The sequence below is a fragment of the Pelodiscus sinensis genome, chromosome 12, assembly GCF_052426305.1.
Source record: "Pelodiscus sinensis isolate ZL-2025 chromosome 12, ASM5242630v1, whole genome shotgun sequence".
Taxonomy (NCBI): domain Eukaryota; kingdom Metazoa; phylum Chordata; order Testudines; family Trionychidae; genus Pelodiscus; species Pelodiscus sinensis.
The window spans coordinates 895,440-913,082 of NC_143063.1; the positions used below are offsets into that span (position 1 = coordinate 895,440).

The 17,643-nt window shown below is 57.9% G+C and overlaps 1 protein-coding gene and 1 non-coding gene across 2 annotated transcripts in view; both read left to right on the forward strand.

Moving 5' to 3' along the window:
• The first annotated feature begins 692 nt into the window (after positions 1–692).
• The window catches only part of VAC14 (VAC14 component of PIKFYVE complex), a 111,211-nt gene continuing 94,260 nt past the window's right edge, over positions 693–17,643 (forward strand). The window contains exons 1-9 of the mRNA XM_075940642.2: positions 693–858; positions 6,482–6,632; positions 9,179–9,346; positions 9,788–9,850; positions 11,070–11,177; positions 11,693–11,802; positions 12,421–12,527; positions 13,881–14,015; positions 15,588–15,737. Of these exons, the coding sequence (XP_075796757.2) occupies positions 755–858; positions 6,482–6,632; positions 9,179–9,346; positions 9,788–9,850; positions 11,070–11,177; positions 11,693–11,802; positions 12,421–12,527; positions 13,881–14,015; positions 15,588–15,737 (1,096 nt within the window). The 5' untranslated portion in view covers positions 693–754. The remainder of the gene's footprint in view (positions 859–6,481; positions 6,633–9,178; positions 9,347–9,787; positions 9,851–11,069; positions 11,178–11,692; positions 11,803–12,420; positions 12,528–13,880; positions 14,016–15,587; positions 15,738–17,643) is intronic.
• On the forward strand, positions 16,825–16,895 carry TRNAG-GCC (transfer RNA glycine (anticodon GCC)). The gene has a single exon. It is a non-coding gene; the product is annotated as a tRNA-Gly (tRNA).

Genomic DNA, 17,643 nt, shown 5'->3' on the forward strand with positions numbered 1-17,643 from the left:
GTCACCCCCCCATTACCCCCCCGGGCTCTCCCTGTCACCCCCCCATTACCCCCCCGGGCTCTCCCTGCACCCCCCCATTACCCCCCCGGGCTCTCCCTGTCCCCCCCCATTACCCCCCCGGGCTCTCCCTGTCACCCCCCCATTACCCCCCCGGGCTCTCCCTGCACCCCCCCATTACCCCCCCGGGCTCTCCCTGTCACCCCCCCATTACCCCCCCGGGCTCTCCCTGTCACCCCCCCATTACCCCCCCGGGCTCTCCCTGTCCCCCCCATTACCCCCCCGGGCTCTCCCTGTCACCCCCCCATTACCCCCCCGGGCTCTGCCTGCGCCCCCCCATTACCCCCCCGGGCTCTCCCTGTCCCCCCCCATTACCCCCCCCGGGCTCTCCCTGTCACCCCCCCATTACCCCCCCGGGCTCTGCCTGCGCCCCCCCATTACCCCCCCCGGGCTCTCCCTGTCCCCCCCCATTACCCCCCCGGGCTCTCCCTGTCACCCCCCCATTACCCCCCCCGGGCTCTCCCTGTCCCCCCCCATTACCCCCCCGGGCTCTGCCTGCGCCCCCCCATTACCCCCCCGGGCTCTGCCTGCACCCCCCCCATCCAGCTGTGGCCGCCAAGCAGCCTGCGGGGGGGGGCGTGTCCCTGCGGGGGGGGGGGGGCGCGCGAGGCGGAAGCGGAAGTGCGCGGGTCATGTGACCGAGCTAACATGGCCGCGGCCTGGTAGCGCTGCCGGAGCCGGATCCCCCCCCCGCAGCATGAACCCGGAGCGGGACCTCGCGCCGCTGGCGCCCAGCGTGGTGCGCGCGCTGAACGACAAACTCTACGAGAAGCGCAAAGTGGCGGCGCTGGAGATCGAGAAGTGAGCGGGGCTGGGCCCCCCCCCCCCGGCCCCCCCTCCCCGCCCGGTCCCCGGCCCCCCCCCGCCCCGCCCCCCCCCCCCCCCCCCCCCGCCTCCCCCCCCCGCCCGGGACCCCGCCCCCCCCGGCCCCCCCCCCGTCCCCCCCTCCCCCGCCCCGTCCCCCCCCGGCCCCCCCCCCCCCCTGCCCCCCCCCCTCCCCCCCTGCCCGGGGCCCGGCCCCTCCCCCCCCGGGACCCCGCCCCTCCCCCGCCCGCCCGGTCCCCGGCCCCTCCCCCCCCGCCTGCCCGGCCCCTCCCCCCCACCTGCCCAGACCCCTGCCCCCTCCCCCGCCTGCCTGGGGCCCGGGAGCGTGTCCCCACCGGCGTGTCCCCGCCGTTTCGCCCCGAGCCTGGTTTTCCCGAGCAGGGTTCACGAATCCCCCTGGGCCCCCTTCTGGCTGATGCTACGTGAGCGCGGGGGGGGAGGGGGCAGGACCCTGCTCTCGGGGGGGCAGGTGCTGAGCTGAGCTCTGAGCGCTTCAGTCCCGGGCAGAGGGACTAGAATTTGAGCCCAGGTGACGGTGCTGACGCTGAAGCCTGAGGCCCCCACAAATCTAACACCACCCCGACACCCATCCACGCAGCGCTGTGAGTGATCCACTTTGGGGGCAGGACCCAGGGTTTGAGAACCACTGAGTTAAAGGACAGAGCCATGGAAAACTTGACCCTTTGTCTTCCATAAGGGTATACTCAGCTTTCCCCTACAATTCTGTGCCTAGAAATGCAAAAGCATTCCAGTGTGGCCACTTGAAACAGACCAAATAGCAATATGCAATTCTCACTGTTCACAAAGCACAGCATAGGTGGTGAAAAATCAGTTACATTATTACATAATTGGAGATTAAAAACTAAAACTTCTAGTGAGGCCAATCAGAATTTATTGCTTCACATGTCTTCAAATTGCTCATCTGTGCACTAGGGTTGTAATAGTGTAGTTGATTAACTGATAAGCAAAAGCTTATAGGTTAATGCTATAGATGCCACATTTCCCTCCTCCCACTCTTGCCAGTGAATTTGTTAGCAAGCCTGGCTCAGTTCTGGCTTGCATCGGGTCCAGGAACTCAGAACCCCACCTCCCCTCCCCCCTTAGACGGGCTGCTGCCTCTTTATCAGAGGCAGCAGCAGTAGGCAACAGGCAGCTGGTCCACAAAGGGAGCTGGTTTTTGAACTGGCTCCCCTTGCAGACCAGCTCCCACCTGGCACCCTACACTGGGATCGGTGCAGATGATGGATTCAGGCAATGGGAAGGAAAGAAACTTCCTTGAGCGTGCACAGTGGGATTGACACTAGATTTGTTTCCTGAAGGCTCAAGGAAGCAACCCCGAGTTGTTTTGCTGAGGCTAGACAATAGTAGCTGGTCCTTCCTGGCTGTGGATGGTGGTCTTTCAAGGGAGTTCCCAGCTCAGCTACACGGCTTCTGTGTTTTGGGCACCAGTAAAGGATTTGTTACTAGAATTGGTCTGGATAACCACACAGCTGAGTGTGTGCCGGCGTAGGCTCATTAGCATCTGGAGCAGCAGTTGCCCCATGGTGCAGTGCTGCCCTGCTTCCCTGGTCCCTGCTTCCCTGCGTGGAACTGTTCTTGGCCTTGGAATCTCTGTTCTGAATGCTAATGGGAGTGCTTTTCTGGTCTTCCCTGGTATGAGGCACAGGGAGTTGCCTTAATCCTGTCACCTTTGTTGGGGAGGGGCTTAGGTGAGTCTCTCGCTGCCTTCACATTGCCTCTTGTAAGTCTGTCTTCTGATTGTCTGTGTGCGTAGCCATATGAGTCTGTGGCTGTAGAAACAGCGAGTGGGCCTGCAGCACCTTAGAGGCTAACAATACGTCCAGTATCATGAGCTTTCGTGGGCACAGCCCACTTGCTCAGCTGAGCAATGGGGAGTACTTCATGAGTCAGACAGGCTGGAGACTGTGCCTTGGTTTCCCAAGAACACAGAGCTGATAGCTTCCTTTTTCACGGTGCACGTTTGACTGGTAATTAAACTGTTTTAAAGTTAGGGGGCTGCAGGGGTGTCATAAACATTTCTTACGGGTTTTTGGCTGAGATCTGATAGAAGTGTAAAATGTTATGTACAAATGGTGACTTTGGTTCTCATTTTGTCCAGTCTTCTTTCCTCTGCTGCCCACTCTACTTACTCCAGTATAAGCTTTCTTCGTGCTCTCACACATAGCTTTATTCCCTACCCCGTGTGCCCTTTTTGCTCGCTTGCTCAACCCTTCCAGCTGTTGCAGTGTGTGGGATTTGATATCGCAGGCCTAGGTAATGATCTTCCAAGGACTTGTTTGCAGCAGCACACTTAATAATTCACAACTGCCACAATCTCTGTCAGTGGTGAACTCTCTCTGAAGCCTGCATAATTCAGAGGCAGCCTGTGCTGACAGGCAGTCTCAAGTGTCAGGTAGCAACACTGCAAAGAGCTCAAACAACTTTCACTGGGTTGTAAGAACTAGGGGTGTTCAATTTCCATTAATTAACTAATCAACTAGTCAATGGAATTTCCACTGACTATTCGATTAGTCTGTAAGGACACCTCCGCCTTTGACCTATAGCAGCAGTGGGGCTCTTGTACATTTTAAAAGCAGAAGCCCTGCAGGGAGTGTGGGGCCAGCGCTGGCCCCAAGCTTCCTGCCTCGCCTGAGCCACTGGGGCTCTTGTACATATCAAAACAGAATCACAGCAGAAGCCGCTCAAGCGGAGGCTGCTTCAGTCCCTGCTCGTGCCGTTTCCAGCTGTGCCTCTACTTCCCCAGCACCAGCTCTTGCCTCCTTGCTGCCTCTCTCTGAGAGAAGCAGCAACAGGGGTGGGGGTGACTATCCAATAACCTGCTCATCGGCTAGCTGACTAGATTGCTAGTCACTTAACGTCCCTAGAAAGAACCTGGCATTTTGAAAGACAGAAGGGGGCCCCATAGCTAAATCTTACTCCTGGGAGAATTCTGCGCTTCTGTGCACTGCAGAATTTTGCAGATTTTAATATTGTGCATGCAGAAGTTCCCTTTTACCCTGGAAATGGGCCACAGAGCTGTTGGCCACCCCCAGGGCCACTGGACCCAGCAGAAGGGCGAGGCCAGAGTGCGCACACAAGACGAGGCTGGGGAGGTGGAAGGTTCCTAGCAGCTGTAGTTCCCAGCAGTCCTGAAGGAAGGCAGCCTCATGCGCAGGAAATTGTGCAAGACTGGGAATCAGCATTAGGCATTCCCTTCCACTCATGCCAGGACCAAGTGCCACCTTGCTGAGCTGTGCCCAGGGTTCTCTGTGTGGCTTCTCAGGAGACATTCACATGCAGCCCAGCTGATTAACAGAGCACGCACAGCCAGGTTTTTGTTTGTACAGGTGGTGCACATTCACACGGGCTTCAGTGAACATAGAAAAATGTATTCCGCACATGAATGGAAAATATAAGGGGGAGCATTGTCTGTTAGTCATTTGTCTAACCTGTTCGTAAAAATCTCTAGTAATAGCGATTCTGCCACCTCCCCAGGCCACTTATTGCAGTGCTTCACCACCCTGACAGGAAGTGTTTCCTAATGTCCAACCTAAACCTCCCCTGCTGCAGTTTAAGCCCATTGCTGCTTGTCCTGTCCTCAGAGGTTAAGGAGAATATTTTTTTTCTCTCATCCTTGTGACACCCTTTTAGGTACTTGAAAGCTGCTCTCATGTCCCCTCTCAGTCTTCGCCTTTCCAAACTGAACAATCCCAGTTCTTCAGTCTTTCTTCATAGCTCATGTTTTCTAGATTTTAAATCATTTTTGTTGCTGTTCTCTGGACTTTCTCCAGTTTGTCCACATCTTTCCTGAAACATGGCGCCTGAAACGGGACACAGTACTTCAGTTGAGGGCGGGTCAGAGGTTTAAAGATTGTCAGTGAAGGAGAATCTACTGCAACCCTTGTTACATTGTTCCCATGGTTAATGGCGCGCAGGGTTAAACATTGGCGCATTATTTCCAGGTCAGATTTGTCTCGCTTCAACTCCCAGCCACTGGACCGTGTTAGACATTTCCCCTGCTAGTTTGCAGAGTATAGGAAATATTTCTTCTTTTAGGTACTTTTAGGCTGTAGTCAAGTTAGCCATAAACCTTCTGTTTGCTAAGCTACGAAGACTGAACTCCTTGAGTCTGTCGCTTTAAGGTTTGTTTTCTAATATTGTAATCGTTCCTGTGGCTCTGCACTGCAACTTCTCCAATTTGTTAGCATCCTCCTTTCACATGCAGCATGGAGAGCAGAGAGTGCAAAGCAAGAACTGCTTGAACTCTGGGACCAGGAAAAAAGGGAAGCACTGCATGAGAGCACCCCCGGACCGAGAAAAGTGCCAGGGTGGACAAAGCGAGGCCGGCAGGAGAGTGTCTTGTGGGGGTGAGGAGGCCGTGCGGCGCACTGCCGCAATGTAGACAGATAGAGCGCGAGTGAGGCGGGAGAGCTCCCTTGAGAGGGGCAGCACAGGGCGGTTACTGCGGGTTCCACTCACAGCCTGGGCGGTGTCTGCGCTGCAGACTGTACCATGGCACAGCTGTATGGCTGCCGTCGTGCCTCGCTGCAAGGCGCCGGTGGAGCCACTCTGTGTCCCGCAAGCGGGGGCAGGTTTTTCCGCCGCAGATGCTCACGCTGGTGCCGTTGTTGGCTAGGGGAGTGGTGCTTTTTGCACCCAGGTCAACTAAAGCGCTAGTGTAGGGAAAGCCTTAGGGGATTTCACGTGAACCTCCCGGTGAGCACTCCCTTGCTGGGTGTTTCCCCCAGCCAGCCAACTGACCAGTCTCTTAGAAATGGCCTTTGTACTCATGCAGTAGAAGCAGGCTGGGGACCATGGGTGAGTGTCCGTCTGGGGGACTGGGGAGTTCCTCGGCTGTGGGAGGAACGTGCCCTGCCTGGCCTGCAAGGGGGAGTTTCCAGCGAGGAAAATGCTGTTCCTTTCTGGAAAGCACAGATTTCACTCCTGTAAGGCACTGTGTGCGCCTCCTCTTCTGCTCTGATAATACGGCTCTTACCCCTGCCCACAGCCAAGGGTCCTTCTCTTCCAAGTTCTTCTCTAAAAACCTCTGCGCCAACTGGAAGTTGTTTGAGGAGGCTCAGGCAAGCTTTGAACTTGGGACTTTGGTGAACTGCTTTGGAGCTGGCCTGTGGGCTGCTAAACAGTTCCTCCCGCTCGGCTCTGAATCGGAGCAGCGAAGGCAGGGCCGCTACGCCGAGCGGCGAGGACAAAGCTCCTGCAGAGGTCTGTGTGCACTGGCCAGTAAAGCTCTGGAGAGCTGCTGCTTTCCCTCTGGGGAAGCTTCACCTGTAGCCCATGTTCACCTCCCCCCAATTTTGCCAAAACTCCGCTGCCTGGAGGCCGCATGTGGGATCTTGGCCCGGTTGGGAAGCCCCCTTAAAAGCTTAATGCCAAGTTGGGAGCAAGGAGGAGGCTCACAGCGAGACGCACTGGGATGCTGCTCCTGCTCCCTCTCTGTGTCCTAACTCCCGCGCTCTGGCTGTAACCCACTCCAGTGGCCAGGGCTACTGTCACTGAGCTGGCGTCTCGTGCCTTGTGGGAGCCCACCAAGATGTTGCCTCGTACAGACGCTAAAGCTTCCTGCTCTGCCCTCCGCTAGGTTGGTGCGAGAGTTCGTGGCTCAGAACAACGCGGCGCAGATCAAGCATGTGATCCAGATCCTGTCGCAGGAGTTTGCTCTCTCGCAGCACCCGCACAGCAGGAAAGGGGGGCTCATCGGCCTGGCAGCCTGCTCCATTGCCCTCGGGAAGGTAGGGTCCCCAGCCTTGGGCTCCGCCTGTCACTGTCAGCTGTGAGCGTCCGCCCCAGTGGTGGATCCCGGCGGGCTGTGCACCCTAGCCCTGCGTTGGGCGCAGGCGCTGCTGTGGAAACGCTCAGCTGAACTGGTAACGGAGAGAATGGACGTGAACGCTGGTGTTGGGCCGGGCCAGGGTGTGAGCAGGAATGGCACAAGCCATGCCTAAGGAGACTGAGCTCTGGCCATGTCTGGACAGGCAGCAGATGTTACTCTGCTCCTCAAGAGGTGATCCAGGCAGAAGCCACGAACTCTGCCAGGCGCTGGAGCTGTGGGACCGGGTCTGGGAGCTTAGCAGGCATTTGAGCATTGCCTGGGCTTTGGGAGATATGGCAGGGAAACGCTCTTTGTGGATCAAGTAAATGCTAGTTCTGTGTGTGTGGCAGAACATAGCCCTGCACCATCCCACGGCAAGGAGCTCATTGGTAGAGCCCTGCAAATCCACAGATATCTGCTTCATAGCCATGGCATCCGCAGTCCACAGGTGCAGATATGAGTTTTGTCTGCACAGGGCTCTGCTGATTGTGGCATACCCAGGCCAGCACACAGCTAAATACAGGCCAGCCCTAGTCAGGGGCTATCCAAGCCATGTTGGGCTGCACAGACAAGGTTAAACTGTTGCATCGATTCACGCAGCACTTCCCTTTGTGCTTTAGAGTAGGACTTCACGTGGTAGTCGCTGAAGCAGGCGCAGCCCGGTGCTGTGTTGCCGCACTGACGCCTGAGTGTCACACGGATGTGACAGGCCTGTCCCCCTTTCCTTACTCCCATATGAGCACTGCCCCAGGGTGCAGGGTCCAGCTTTTGGGACGCTTGTGCAGGAACAGCCTCGTCCACAGGCTGCAGTCACACTGGGCTGTGGCGCAGACGCGTCTTTCGTTCTCCAAAATGTCTTGATGAAAGGTGATCTGGGTGTAGCGCCTCATTCTGCCTCCTGCTGCAGAGCACCACTCTGGAGACGAGCTAGCCCTGGGTCAGATCACGCGGAACGATTTTAATTCCCCTCCAATGACAGCAAGTCACTAATCTGCTAAAACGCGCACCGGCTATGGAGGGTCCAGGCTCAGTTAATGGTCAATTGCCCTGAAATCATACGCAACGCTGCTGGGTGATATTCCACATTCGAAATGCTTTTATTAAAATTCTGCCCTTTCGCTGCTGTCTCTAAAAACACTGCTCATCTGCAACCCCGAGATCTTGATTTTTTTCAGCAGAGCTGCGAAAGGACACAGATTTAACTAAAATCTTCCATTTGCTGTGCGCTACTGGGGTAAGTGACCCCAACGTACACAAATTAGAACGTTCTCTTAAGTGTTATGGAAATCTTTTGCCGGATGCAGTTAAGTAACTTCTGAGTAGGGCTGTCGAGCAATTAAAAATTAATTGCAATTAATAGTGTGATTGAAATTAATGCTGCAATTAATTGTACTTTTAAACAATAAGAACATTTTTGATGTTTTCTATATCTTCAGTTATCTTGCAGTTATAACACAGAATACACAGTGACCGGCGCTCACTTGGAATTTTTCATTCCAAGTACTGTAGTGCAACCTTTCATTCATGGAAGTAGAGTTATGTACGTTCACACACACACCCCACATTCAGAAACAACACCTTGGCGCGAGTGCTCTGGCTCATGTTTGCGCCGCCTTTGCGCTTTGTCATATCTGCTGTGCCAGTGTTCTTCACGCAAGGTGTGCTGGGTCATCGCCCGAGAGTGATGTAGCGTGGGATGCAGGTACAAGGCAGCAGGAGGCGTACGCTCCCGCAGGGAGTGAGTCACGTGTAATTAATATAGATTTTAATGAGCATTATCAGCATGTCCCCTGGAGTGGTGGCTGCAGCACAAAGAGGCATTCGAGTAGGTAGCATCTCTGGCATGGGAATACCTTGTGGTCCCTGCTCCAGCGGTACCATGCGAATGCCAGGTCTTGCCGTCAGGTGACATTGTAAATAAGCATCAGAGCGGTCGCCAAGTTAGTCTGCAAAAGGCAAAACTTCAACAACAGCAGCTAGACTAGCAGGCAGCGTTAACTGAGCGGTTAGCAGTTCTCTTAGCAGTTAGCGAGTGAGACTAGGAGTGGGCTTGTCGGCTCTGAAGTTGTGTGTTGGTTTGGCTTTGAGTGTGGGCATGGGACAGTGCGATTCACAAATGTGGATTATCACAACAGGGATCACACTGCAGTGCTCCTGTGAGGTGAAATGAAAAGATTCTGTTTCTTTGCTTTGTCTTCTTTTCAGTTAAAATCTTTGTAATAAGCAATACTAGTGAGCACTGCAGAGCTTGTCCTGTTGTAACTGAAGTGTAAGACGTGATCCCATCCCTGTAATGCATGCAGTGGCTAGTCTGCTCCGCCGTGTGATTAGCACTGCCATAAGTCAGGGTTCGGCTTTGTTGTGATCTGGATGCCACCTGTGGCCGTGTCCCGGTGCCCCGTTGCGTGGCGCCCGCCCCAGAGGCCAGTCCATTCCGGCCCTGACCCAGCTTTGCTCTGCCCTCAGGATTCGGGGCTGTACCTGAAGGAGCTGATTGAGCCGGTGCTGACGTGCTTCAATGACGCTGACAGCCGCCTGCGGTACTATGCCTGCGAGGCCCTGTACAACATCGTCAAGGTGGCCAGGGGCTCTGTCCTCCCACACTTCAATGTGCTGTTTGACGGCTTGAGTAAGGTAACCCGCCTGCCCCGGGAAGGCAGAGTGGCACCCCACTAGCTCCCTCCTGCCAGCAGGGTGGGCTGGCTATGGGCCCCTTGGTCCCGCGGCTGTAGTAGTCTTTGCAGAAGGCTTAGGCTGCTGCCCACGCTCCCCGGGAGAAGAGCTGGGCTGAAGGTAGCAGCAGGGAAGTGGAGTTCAGGCACTTCTGGCCAGGCTGTATCCACTTTCTGCTTGGCTCACGCCTCGGCTCGGGGAGGCAGAGCCTGGTTCGCATGCAGCCCTCCCCTGCAGACTCACTCCGCTCCTCGTCTGGAAGGAACCGCTGGCCAGCAATCGGTTGATTTCACCCAGGCAAGTGGCAGGGGTGTCTTCTCACCCCTTGGCACTGCTGGGAAGCCAGTACACATCCCCTGGGGGACCCTGGAACCTGAGGTGGTCTGATTTTGTAATTTGCAGCTTTCTGCTGATCCGGACCCAAATGTGAAGAGCGGCTCTGAACTCCTGGACCGCCTTCTCAAGGTAATTCCCAGTTCCCTTCCCTGAGCGGGCGGGCAGAGGAGCTACACATCCGTTACCTTCCCGGGGGCGGTACAGCCAGTACGTCGCAGCTGCACCTGCGGCTTTCCCAATGGCTGCTGCTCTGGGGGATGAGCTGTTGCTTCGCGGCCACGTGCGTGCTGAGGCTTCATGTGCCGGGGGAAGGAGGGGCTGTCTTAGGCCCAGCAGTGGGTGGGCATTCGTGGAAAGCTTGTAGGTGCACTGCCCCCCCTTGCTGCCCCAGGGGAAGGCTCCAGTGGGATCGCTACGGTGCATCTCCCTCGCCAGCCTGCAGAGTTGGGATGTAAAATCCCCTCGCTAGTGAAACGTTAACTGATTAAATGGGGGTGGGCGGCCCCCCCACCACAGGCAAGGGCTGCTCCAGCCCAGCTTCCTCTGGCTCCGTGCTGAGCTGCCAGCTCCTGACCCGCGGGCTGGAGCAGCCCTCCGCCCGAAGAGGGGACTGTCCCGAGAAACGCATCGGTAACCGCGTACCCGGTCACACCCCTACTGCGAGCGGGGGGGCTCTCCCTTCGGTGTGTCTCGCCTGGGCTCCTTGTCCCAGCACGTGAGCGGGGCTGCTCTGTCAGCAGAGCCAAAGCTGCTGTCTCATGTAGGAGCTGTCGGCTGCGTTCCTGTGGTTCCTGCCTGCACCAGCCTCCAAATGCTTCCTGCTCCTGTGTCCTCCACGCTCGTCGGCCCCGCGGGCCCCTGGCCGGCCCAGTGCTTGGCGTGGTGCAGAGTCCGTGCTCTCCTGTCCCATAAGTCTGGAGCAGGAGACCATAGTGGGGCAGCGTAACAGTGAGTTAGGACACGTCACTGGTTCTCCGGTCACGTGCTGCGGTGCCTGAGCTGCTCAGTGTGTGAATGAGGAACGCCTCCCCCCGCGGCCATGTTCAGGACCGTGCCAGTGTGGAAACAAGAATTCACCTGTTTCTGAACCCGCCGTGCTGGCTGCTGCCTGAGGCGCTGACCATCCGGGACAAAGCCGCGGTCCTGTGCTCGAGGGCCTGGAGCTGAGTCATCACTGTGCCGGGAGCAGGCTGGTTGTAGCCTCATCCTCTGTGGGTGCTTTGAACCTTCTAAGACGTGTCTAGCCCCCTGGCTAAACAGAGAGTGGCCACTTGGTGCCTGCGCTGGCGGTAGGTCTGAGCGCTGTGGGGCCAGGCCACGCCACAGCTCTGACCTCTTTGTCTCCTAGGACATCGTGACTGAGAGTAACAAGTTTGACCTGGTGGGTTTCATCCCGCTGCTGCGGGAGCGGATTTATTCCAACAACCAGTACGCCCGGCAGTTCATCATCTCCTGGGTAAGTGCCTGTGCCGTCAGCTCCATGGCTGTGGCACTAGCAAGGGTCCCAGCTCTCGCCCGGGGCTGTCGAGCTCCTGTCCCCCACGAAGCTCTCCCACCGCGAGGCCCTGCGCGCCTGGCCCCGAGAAGGTTGACTCCCCTGGCTTATTTCCTGGCCAGAGGTGGTGGCTGCTGAGCTCACCCTGCCCTGACTTGTGTTGAGCTTTGTACGTGCGCAGTACGAGAGCAGACGACTCCCCCAGTGTGGGAGGGTGGATCAGCGCCTCTTTCATCGTGGGGCAGGCTTGTGGCTTGACTGGTGGGCGAGGGCAGGGCGTGGTGACAGTGGGATTGGACCTGCCCCTGCGATGGAAGCCCGTTGGGCCATCTAGCCCAGCAGCCCCGCTCCGGCAGCCAGGCCCTTTACAGACCCAATGTTACATGCCCCAAGACTCAGCCATTCTGTGGGGTGGTTGGTTGGGTTAGTTTAGTCTTCTCTGAAACTCAGCAGGTCTCTTGTCTTCCTTGAGCTAGATCCTTGTGCTGGAGTCGGTGCCTGACATTAATCTCCTGGATTACCTGCCGGAGATCCTGGACGGACTCTTCCAGATCCTGGGAGACAACAGCAAAGAGATCCGGAAGATGTGAGTGGGGCTGGTGGGGGCTGCGCAGATCGCCGTTTCCTGGGGCTGGGTGAAGCGGTACCGTCTGCCCTTGCTAACGGCCTCTTCCGCTGGCCAAAAGCCGCTCCGTGAGGAGGACGAAGGGCTCTGCACGGCAAGGCGCCTCAGGGAGCGGGGGACTTCTCTAGCCCTGTCAGGCGGCTCTGGCCGCGGAGCAGCAGCTCCCACACTTGAAGGGCTGAATTCCGGCCCGCCGGGAGGGCAGGGTTTGGAAGAGCAAAGCGGTGGCCTCCGCACCCCCAGCTTGCAAGCGCCGTAGGCGCGAGGTCTAGGGCAGCCCTGACCCGCTCGAGCCTGGGCTGGGGGTGCTGTGGACCCGGCCCCCTGGGGGCGGGCATCGAGAGTGAAATGCTCCAGCTCAGAAATGGGGTGGGGCCGCAGCCGCTGTGTGCAGCTGACGCCAGTGCTGGTGGGTCCTGTGGCTGCTGGGCCCGGAGCCCCTGGAGCCCGCTGGGACGCAGCTGGGGACAAGGCAGCTGCAGTGAGGCTGCGCGTGTTGCTCCCGGTGCCTGGGCTCGGTTGGCAGGGCCCGGGGGGGTGGCTGAGAATGGGTCTCTCACTGGCTGTCCTGCCCTGCAGGTGCGAGGTGGCCCTCGGCGAGTTCCTTAAAGAGATCAAGAAGAATCCTTCCAGCGTCAAATTTGCAGAAATGGCCAATATTCTGGTGATTCACTGTCAAGCCTCTGGTGAGTGTGCAAAGCCCAGCGCGTTGGCTGGAGCTTGGGGACCAGCCAGGGTCACTGCGACTGTGACCCAAGGGCAGAAGTCTGTTAATGGTAGAGGGCAGTTTTCCTGCATGAGCCCGGAGCGAACAGGCACAGTCCCCGCGCCGGCACGGCTTTCGGTTTAGAGCACTGTTTGCTCATGGCTGAGCCAGCGCCAGGCCGTGGACTGCGGCTGTTTCCAAAGGGAGGGCGAGCTGCACACCTGAAAGGTTTCCTGCTGGGCTTTGAGGAGAGCTGTTTGAATGAGTCCAGGGAGCCTGCTGAAAACCCGGATGAACTCAACAGCTACTGCCAGCTCTGAAATCTACTGCACGCTTGTCTCAGCCACATGCCACCCACGTCCATGGGCCATGTAGAGACAGACGGACGCAGCCAGCCAGCCTTGGCATTCTGAGAGGCCTTGTCTGCACCTAAGTGGCATCTCTTCCCCCCTTTGCATGGTGCAGACTGGGGCCCCGCTCGCGGCCATTGGAACTGACTGTAGCTCTTTAAACTCTGGATTCTTCTGCGCCCGCGAGTCCTGTTGAGTTCCCCCGTCTCAATGGGCACTGACAAGACGGGGGCGGCTTGGCGGGCGCAGGCCTGAGCAGCTGACCCTGCTTTCAGGGGAGCAGACAGGGTGCACGTACAAGCCACGAGTGGCGCGGGTTGTGCACATAGGGGCTGTTCCCACCCGAGTGCTGGCGAGCGGGTGGCTGGATCAGGGCAAACGCCAGTGTGGAGGCCACGGGGAGCAAGGGGGCAGCTGGGCGAGGCGCTCCAGCTGGCCCCTCATACCAGCTCTCACCTTTCCGCTGCCCCATTCGTTTCTTCAGGATTTTCTTTACAGAGCCCTCCCTGGCCCCGTGGCTGCAAGACCCCTGAGCGGGAGCCAGGCGGTGCTGTCTGCCTGCGCTTGCAAACAGGCCTGGGCAGCCGCTACTCTGCGGTCGAGCGGGGGGGCCGAGCCGTAAATCCCCGAGCAGCCTCGGGAGGAGGGAGGGACGTGGAGCCCACGAGGGCCTCGCTGTGGGCTGGTGACTTCGGTGTACAAACGCCGGTGGGTGGAGCGTGCTGCGAATGGGTAAATGGTGCCTGCACCGTTCCCATGAGAGGCCGTGGGGCTCGCTCTGCAGCCTAGCGAGCATGTGCATCACTCGGCATTTTCAGCCTCTGGCTATTTGGGGCTTCGGGCGGGCGCCCGGCGCTGGCCACGCTGCTGAAACCGAAGCCAGGAGCCCGTTCACGTCTCGTTGTGCATGTCGCTTACTCCGTTGAGTCTGATCCGTTCTGGAGCCACCTGCTTCCTCCTCTCTCCTTGGGCCTGTCTTCCAGATGATCTGATTCAGCTGACAGCCATGTGCTGGATGAGGGAATTCATCCAGCTGGCCGGCCGGGTGATGCTGCCCTACTCCTCAGGGATCCTGACGGCCGTGTTGCCATGCCTGTCCTACGATGACCGAAAGAAGAGTATCCTCCTTACTCAGGCTCTGCTGCCACGCCCAGTGTCACTGGCCAGACAGCCGCCACCGAGCCTGCGCAGCTTGGGGGGTTCCTCAGGGGTCTGTGTTGGGCTCCTTCTGTTCCATACCCACATCAGCAGCTTTGGCCTAGAGAGGACGCTTATCCCGTTTGCACATGATCCCGAGCTGGGAGGGGTGGCGAGTGCTCTGGAGGACAGGGTCAGAATTCCAAATGATCTGGACAAACTGGAGAAATGGTCGGAGGTAAACAGGATGAAGTTCAATAAGGACCAATGCAAAGTGCTCCCCTTAGGAAGGAACAGTCAGTTTCACACACGCAGAATGGGAAGCGACTGTCTAGGAAGGAGTATGGCAGAAAGGGATCTAGGGGTTATAGTGGACCACAAGCTGAATATGAGTCAGCAGTGTGACACTGTTGCACAAGAAGCAAACATGATTCTGGGCTGTATTAACAGGAGTGTCGTGAGCAAGACACGAGAAGTCATTCTTCCGCTCTACTCTGCGCAGGTTAGGCCTCAGTTGGAGGATTGTCCAGTTCTGGGCACCATTTCAGGAAGGATGTAGAGAAATTGGAGACGGTCCAGAGAAGAGCAATAAAAATGATGAAAGGTCTAGAGAGCATGAGCTGTGAGGGATGACGGAAGGAACTGGGCTTGTTTAGTTTAGAAAGGAGTAGACTGAGAGGGGACACGAGAGCGGTTTTCAAGTATCTAAAAGGGTGTTACAAGGAGGAGGGAGAAAATTGTTCTCCTTGGCCTCTGAGGACAGGACAAGAAGCAATGGGCTTAAACTGCAGCAAGGGAGGTTTAGGTTGGACAGGAAAACCTTCCTGTCGGGGGTTAAGCACTGGAATGGATTGTCTAAGGAAGTTACAGAATCTCCGTCACTGACTATATTTAAGAGCAGTTTAGATAAGCATCTGCCAGGGCTGGTCTAGACGGTGCTGGGTCCTGCTGGGAGGGCAGGGGACTGGACTTGACTTCTCGAGGTCCCTTCCAGTTCCAGTGTTCTGGGGCACAGGCAACGCTCCTTGGGGAGCTGATCCCAGCTGTCCTGGGCAGAGACGGTTCAATGGAGGGGTGGGATGAAACGTACGCTCCACGGGGCTTTCAGGGACATAGCCAGGTCTGGGAAGGAGGGGAACCTGAGCAGGTTCGTTATTTCTCCCTGGGCACCCGTGGCTGGCCCTGGGTGTCAGTAAAATCCCCCTTTCTGGACCCCCGGAACAGCCCCTTCCTATAGTGACGCTCGTGTCCCCTTCAGGTACTGCCTGCAAGTGGGATGAGCTGCCCCGCCTCCCGGGCACGTGAGCGCACGTCACTGGACACAGTGCATTGCACTGCTGCGCACCCGGCTGCATATGCGTGTGAGGACACCTCCTTGGTTCGGGGTGGCCCGGGTTGGTTCCCTCCACCCTTGCCCAGGAGGGTGGGCAGCGTCCGGCCGTGTCGCGTACGGGGGCAGCAGGGCAGAGCGTGGTACTGATGTCTCCTGGGTTCCTGCTGCACCGCGGGTCTACGCATCTTGCCTCGGCGTGTTCCTTACACCCTCTGCCCAGGCATCAAAGAGGTGGCCAACGTGTGTAACCAGGGCCTGATGAAGCTGGTCATCCCGGAAGACGACGAAACAGATGAGGGCAAGCAATCCCCGAGCCTCCAGACGGAGCCCGAGGAGGAGTCCCTCTCCCAGCAGGAGGGGACACCCGGGGGTGAGTCCCTTTCCATCTTGGCTTTGGTGCGCTAGCACCTTGCCTATTCGGCCCATGGCTGCCTGAGGGAACCTGGGCCAGGCCTGGCGGAGCCCCAGCCCCTGCAAGGTGCAGCATGGGGCCCGTTTAGTAGGTGTGAGTGTGTCGGGCAGATCAGTCCATCCGGCTGCACTCTGTCTCTGCACCCCCTGGGCCATGCAAGTCATGGGCTGAAGCATCTGCGTCCCCATCCAGCCACAGCGGGCCCTGGCACTACCTGCTAGAGGGTTGGCGGCAGGGCAGGGTAGTAGGCGAGATGGCTGGGCCTTTGCAGGGGGGCTGCACAGAAGAGCAGCCAGGCTGGGTCAGACCAAAGGTCTGCCTGCAGTGGCCAGTGCCAGGAGCCCCAGAGGGAGCGAACAGAGCAGGGGCTCACGTTGCTCATACCTGTTCCATACCCACCCTCCGCTCCCCTCTGTCGCAGCAGCTGGCAAGAAGGAGCCGAGGGGCAGTCGGGTTGGCAGGTGGTAGGTAGATCGCTGCACCGGGGGCTCCACGGCCCCCCACTTTGCCAGCTGTGCATGCCTGGCTGGACTAGATCTCAGGAACACCTCTTGACAGAGCAGGTGCGTGACCCCTTTTCCATGCACTGGGTGCTCTCCTCCCCCTCAGTAACCTCTGCTGTTGGCACATGCAGCTTTTGTCCCCTCAGGACGGTGACCTGGCTCCTGTGTGCTCCCAGGTGTTTCTTGTGGCTCAGTCAGACTTGCTGTTACCTGATAGCCACCTCCTAGACTGTCCCTGGCTTCCCCGGAGGAATGCAGGGATCCTGGCTTGCAGGGACTCCTACTGTTCCTTCAGCCTGGTCTGAGCAAGCACTTCTGCAAACGGCCTGCAGGGAAGTGAAGTGGCTCCTCCATTAAAGGGCGAGACAGTGAAATGAGGAGCCCGGGGGTTCTCTTGCTTCCACAGGGGCTGGTGCGAGGGTTCAGAAAGGCAAGGCCAGAATGACCGGTTCCCAAAGCAGGGCTGTAACCAGATACCTTCTCTCTGGTGCCATGTGTGCAGCATGAACAAGCAGCTGGAGAAGCAGCTCTCTGCAGCTGCAGCATTGGTGGTTCAGTGGTAGAATTCTCGCCTGCCACGCGGGAGGCCCGGGTTCGATTCCCGGCCAATGCAAGAGCAAGGCTTACTTTTTACATTGCAATTTTTGCCACGTGCTGAGCTAATCTTCCAGGTTTCTAGAGGACTGATTAAACAATTAGGTGGGATTTCTAGCCCCACGAGGAGAGGTGCATTCATGTTAAATTGTAACACTCCAGTGACTCTGGCTCTGATGTTGCCGAGTTTTCACTTGTTTGCACCTTGCCCGGAAGGGAAACCTCTTGCGCTGGGCTCTGCAACGGCCCAGCATGTCTCTGTTCAGTTGCCGATGTAGCTTCAGTGTATGCAACTAGCAGTGCCTGGCAGAGGGTCCCTGAGCCTCTGGGCCTGGCTGCATGTTGGGGGCCATGGAAGCACATCTGCAGCTGTGCTGCTCCAAGTGACCCTAGCGAAATCACCTGGGGCCTGGAACCTGCTCCGGAAGGGGAATATTCCCCCTTCGCCACCTATTCCGGCGTGGTTCAAAAACCGGGTCCGTTCCCAGTGGTATCAAGAGCCCTTCACTCCCAGACCAGCCACAGCAGGAAGGCGAGCAGCATGGCTGCTCCCAATGCAGGGCGGGCTGAGGTGGCAGAGACTCGTGGAAATGCTAGGGGGTATAGCTTTGGCTTGTCCTAGTGAAAGTGACATGGCCACCTTCCTCCAGTAGAAGGCACCGGGGCCACGGGGAGACCCCGTTTACCATGGGCCCCTCGCTGTGTAACGTGCCTGCTGCAGAGCGGGGCTGGGCTCTTCCAAAGGTCTGAACAGCTGTCGACCTGCC